At 41.4% G+C, this 4,159-nt stretch overlaps 1 protein-coding gene across 1 annotated transcript; it reads right to left on the bottom strand.

The window, feature by feature from the left end:
* Nucleotides 1-263: 263 nt before the first annotated feature.
* LOC143859162 (inorganic phosphate transporter 1-4-like) lies at nucleotides 264-3,865 on the bottom strand. Its single transcript, XM_077369849.1, has 2 exons — nucleotides 3,774-3,865; nucleotides 264-2,026 (listed from the first exon to the last, which is right to left on the bottom strand). Exon 2 carries the CDS (start codon nucleotides 1,936-1,938, stop codon nucleotides 340-342), a length of 1,599 nt encoding a protein of 532 aa, XP_077225964.1. The 5' UTR covers nucleotides 1,939-2,026; nucleotides 3,774-3,865; the 3' UTR covers nucleotides 264-339.
* Between the last annotated feature and the right edge of the window lie 294 nt (nucleotides 3,866-4,159).

The following is a 4,159-nucleotide window of genomic DNA, read 5'->3' as shown; positions in this document are numbered from 1 at the left end:
CAACCGAAATTGCACTTTTGTAAAGGTCAACAATTCCTACAATTAGAAACCCCACACACACTACAAGCAACTCTACCAAATAACAGAGACAAATGCTAGAAAGGAAGCCAAAGCAAGTCTTCCTCAGTCATCAATGGCATGGCAATGTAAGATGCAATGCAAAAGAAGGCAATTTTCTTTACCATGGCAACAATAGTTAGTTTGGCGAAAAACAATATAGTAAAAAAGAAAACCCAATATGGTGAAAGGAGAAGAGAAACGAGAAGAAGAATCAAAGAGTCGCAATTTATTACAAAAAAATAAAAACAAAGAGTAGCAAAAGAAGAAAAGATAATGACACTAAAGCCAAACAGGAACAGGTCTATCAGCGGCCTCCTCACCACCTTCTTCATTCTCATTAGACAACTCTTCAAGCGATCTCCCCTTCGATTCTGGCACCAAGAACGTAAACAAAAGACCCAATAAATTACAAGCCGCGAGCACAAATAGAGAATTCTTCACTCCAATCCCTGCAGGATATCCAGCGTCGGCCTTAGACTTGTCCTTACTCTGAGCCGCGTATAAGAACCCAAATGCCCCGATGATGGCCCCGGCCTTTCCGGCCGCGGCCGAGATCCCATGACATGTTGATCGTAGCCGCGCGGGGAAGATCTCGGCTGGGACAATGAAGGTTGTACTGTTGGGACCGAAATTCGCGAAGAAGAAGGTTAAGCCATACATAACAACGAACCCAATATGGTTTTGAGTCCAATGGTGGTAAGGAATTGCCAAAGCAAGCATGAAAACAGTCATACAGGAGAACCCCAACACTTGGATAGTGAATCTCCCTATGTAATCAATTAGCGCAACTGTAAACCAATAACCAGGGACAGTTCCACATAGTGCTATGAGGGTTTGTGCTCTAGCAATCTTATAAACCTCCTCAATTGCATTCATGGTTTGAGGCTTAGGGATCCATCCAATTGCACTGAAAATATCCTTTTGGAACAAATTCTGGCTATAGAATGCAATGTCAAGCAAGAACCAAGTTGTCGTCGTGCCGAGAAGATGCATTCCATGGCGTCGGGCGAATTCCCGTGAAAATAACCCAAAAGAATTTGATGGGTTTTTCCCCATATTCTCGATTTTATTTTGTTCCGGTTTGATCTCCATTTGCAAAACTTTTGACATGTCCGAGGCTGCTTGCTTCGCATTCTTTGCCACTAACGCAGTGTAACGGGCGGTCTCTGGCATCTTCATACGCCAATAATAAGTCAAAGCAGCTGGTATCGCTCCAAACATAACGATTATCCGCCAGACATAGTCAGCTTGTGGGACAGTGGACCCTACAGGATCCACGGCATAAGGTGGGACATTATATTTGGATTTAAAGGCCGCGGAGATAATAATGGCTACCGTCCCACCCGCAAGAATTCCAAACCCTTGCATGGCAAAAACCGCGGCTATAAAGGCTCCGCGGGTCTTTTTGTTCGCATACTCGGACATGATGGTAGCTGAGAGAGGGTAGTCCCCACCGATGCCGAACCCGAGCCAAAATCGAAAGAAACATAGAGTGGCCATGACGGTCTTCGGGGAACTACTAAAGGAGAGTCCGGTCGCAATTGAGCATATAACCATAAGCATGAGGGTCATACCGTAGACTCGTTTTCGGCCCATTTTGTCCCCGAGCCAGCCGAAGAAGAGCTGGCCTGCAAGCGTCCCACATAGGGCGACCCCATTAACCGCGGCCGAGACGTTTGGTGGTAAAATGCCGGGTTTAGGGTGGCCATCTACGTGGTAGTAGATGCGGCCGAGGAGTTTGGTGACGAGAGAGATGCAGAAGAGATCGTAGGCGTCGGTGAAGAATCCCATTCCGGCTATGACGATCGCTGTGAAGTGATACCATTGAGTCTTGGCTATGTCTAGGGCCTTTAGAACTTGGAGTTGCTCCTTTGCCATGGTTGCAGCAGGCTATTTTTTTGTTCCAACCTTGTAAACTTTCTCTTCTTATCTTGTTCTCTTATTCCAAATTTGCTCCTATTTTATCCTGCAAGGAAAATATTTCCATTTAAATAGAGGATTTGGTGGATGAGTTTGACTGTTTGAGTTCAATTTGTATTGTAATAACCTACATGCAGTATTAAACACAAACGCATCCAACGGTGGAAATCAGTGTGAGCCGATTGATTTTGATCAAGTCCTATTCCTATATCTGCACTACCATGTTTTGATAATGACAGATATTCACCTTGTCTTTTATTAACAAACTAGCTGTCAAAAAGCCATTACAATTCCCAAAAAGGTATCAACAGCTGATTAAAAAGGAAAAGACAAAGTAATTAAGTTTTTAATTCCTTTGCCTGCAAAATATAAATAATCAAAGATAGTATTAATAATGTTTTTAAAAAACTCATTAAAAAATATCAGCTAAGGATTAAAATAGGGAAATGTTATTAGCACTACTGTATTTTGATGAGGGCACTCCTGACTTGATTAAAAGTAAGGTATGGCCCGCACCATAGGATGATCCAAACCGTCAATTAGATGGGCCACAGCCTAAATAGGTTTTGCCCCAAAAATCATTTCCGTAGGTTGACCCTAACCCTCCGATCTGAATGTTAGAGGTCTGATTCTAACCCTCTATAGATCGGAGGGTTAAGCTCAACCTATGGAAATAATTTTTGGGGCACAACCTATTTAGGCCGTGGCCCATCTAATGTACGGTTTGGATCATCTTATGGTGCGGGCCATACCGTACTTTTAATAAAGTGAAGAGTGCCCTCATCAAAATATAGTGGTGCTGATATTTCATACTTTAGGTTTTAAAAGAAAGTGAACAGGGAACTGAAATAATGGCAATTGATGTAAATAAACACCATAATAAGGGGCATTCCAGTCATTTGAACAATTTATGTCCCATTAAAAGTAAGTCTATTATTCAACATTTCTAATCGAATGAAAATTCAAAATAGAAAAGAATCGCGTTTCTATAATCAGTTAAAATTCGAAATACGAAAAATCCGCTGTTTCTATTCTAGAAAATAAGTAACAGGTTTCAAGATCGAGGGTTTTTACCAATTTCGATTAGGGCAGAAAAAAGCTCCAAAAATTAAAAAAAACACAAAAAAGAAAAACAAGAATAAAATTGAAATTAGGGTTACAACTTGGGTTGGGTTTAGAAATCATGGGTCTTGGGTTGGGTCGGGTTTAAGGAAAAAAAATGGAAACCCGAAACCAGGCCGATTCTTATAGGCATATTATAAAATTCTTAAATAATGTAACAGATTATTTTCCAATATATTTGATATAATTTTTTTTATTATGATTGTTATGTGAAAAAATAGTTTTGTTCTTAAATTTATGCACTCGATGATTTCTTACTTTCTACAATCTTGAAAATTAATCACTATCCTAAGACAAACTTTAAAAACCCGACCCAAGAAACTACTTGCTTAGGGTTGGGTTTATGAATCTCAAGTTTTTCCATAGAAAACTAAGACCGACTTGACCTGAGAAACTATCTTGGGTAGGGTTGGGTTTATGAATCTCGGATTTTCCCATAGAAAATTCATCCCAACCCGAGATAATTTCTTGGGTAGGGTAGGGTTCAGGAAAACCTGACCCGCAACCCTAAACTAAATCTTTAATTCTCATTTCGATTCTTGATCAAATAAAGCGTAGAACAAATCCACGAAAACAGAAAGAGAAATCGATTCAATTGAGGAGAAAATTTTGAAAGAGATTTACGTGAGAACAAAGCAATGCCATTAATGCATAAAGAAGGGATTTCATACCTTAATTTTTCTTCCTTGAACGATGAGAGAGGGAGAGAGGGAGAGAGAGAGGCATAGGGTGCGTATTTATGTGCATGGGAATGTGAAGGGAAAGGGAATCTTTATAGAAGGTATATTCCGATATTTTGTTGCGTTTGGGGAGCTGGATTTACAACTCATAAAACCGTTTTGACTATTGGTGAACGTAGATTCTAGGGTCCCAGATGCGGACATGTTTGTGCAATCAAGGCCGTTGAAATTATAGAACATCATGCCACTCACGTCAAGGTGGCAAACGGGCCGTGCCGGCCCGCGGCCCGGCAAGGCACGGCACGGATAGCTACAGTGACACGTGCGGCGGCACGAAGCCGCGGGCCGTGCCGGGCTTGGTTGGCCGGCCTGGCACT

The sequence above is a fragment of the Tasmannia lanceolata genome, unplaced genomic scaffold (assembly GCF_043159265.1).
Source record: "Tasmannia lanceolata isolate RefF3 unplaced genomic scaffold, GAP_Taslan_0.1 ptg000029l, whole genome shotgun sequence".
Lineage (NCBI taxonomy): Eukaryota > Viridiplantae > Streptophyta > Magnoliopsida > Canellales > Winteraceae > Tasmannia > Tasmannia lanceolata.
Note: the sequence above shows the minus strand (reverse complement) of the source record. Positions and strands in the feature narration are given on the sequence as shown.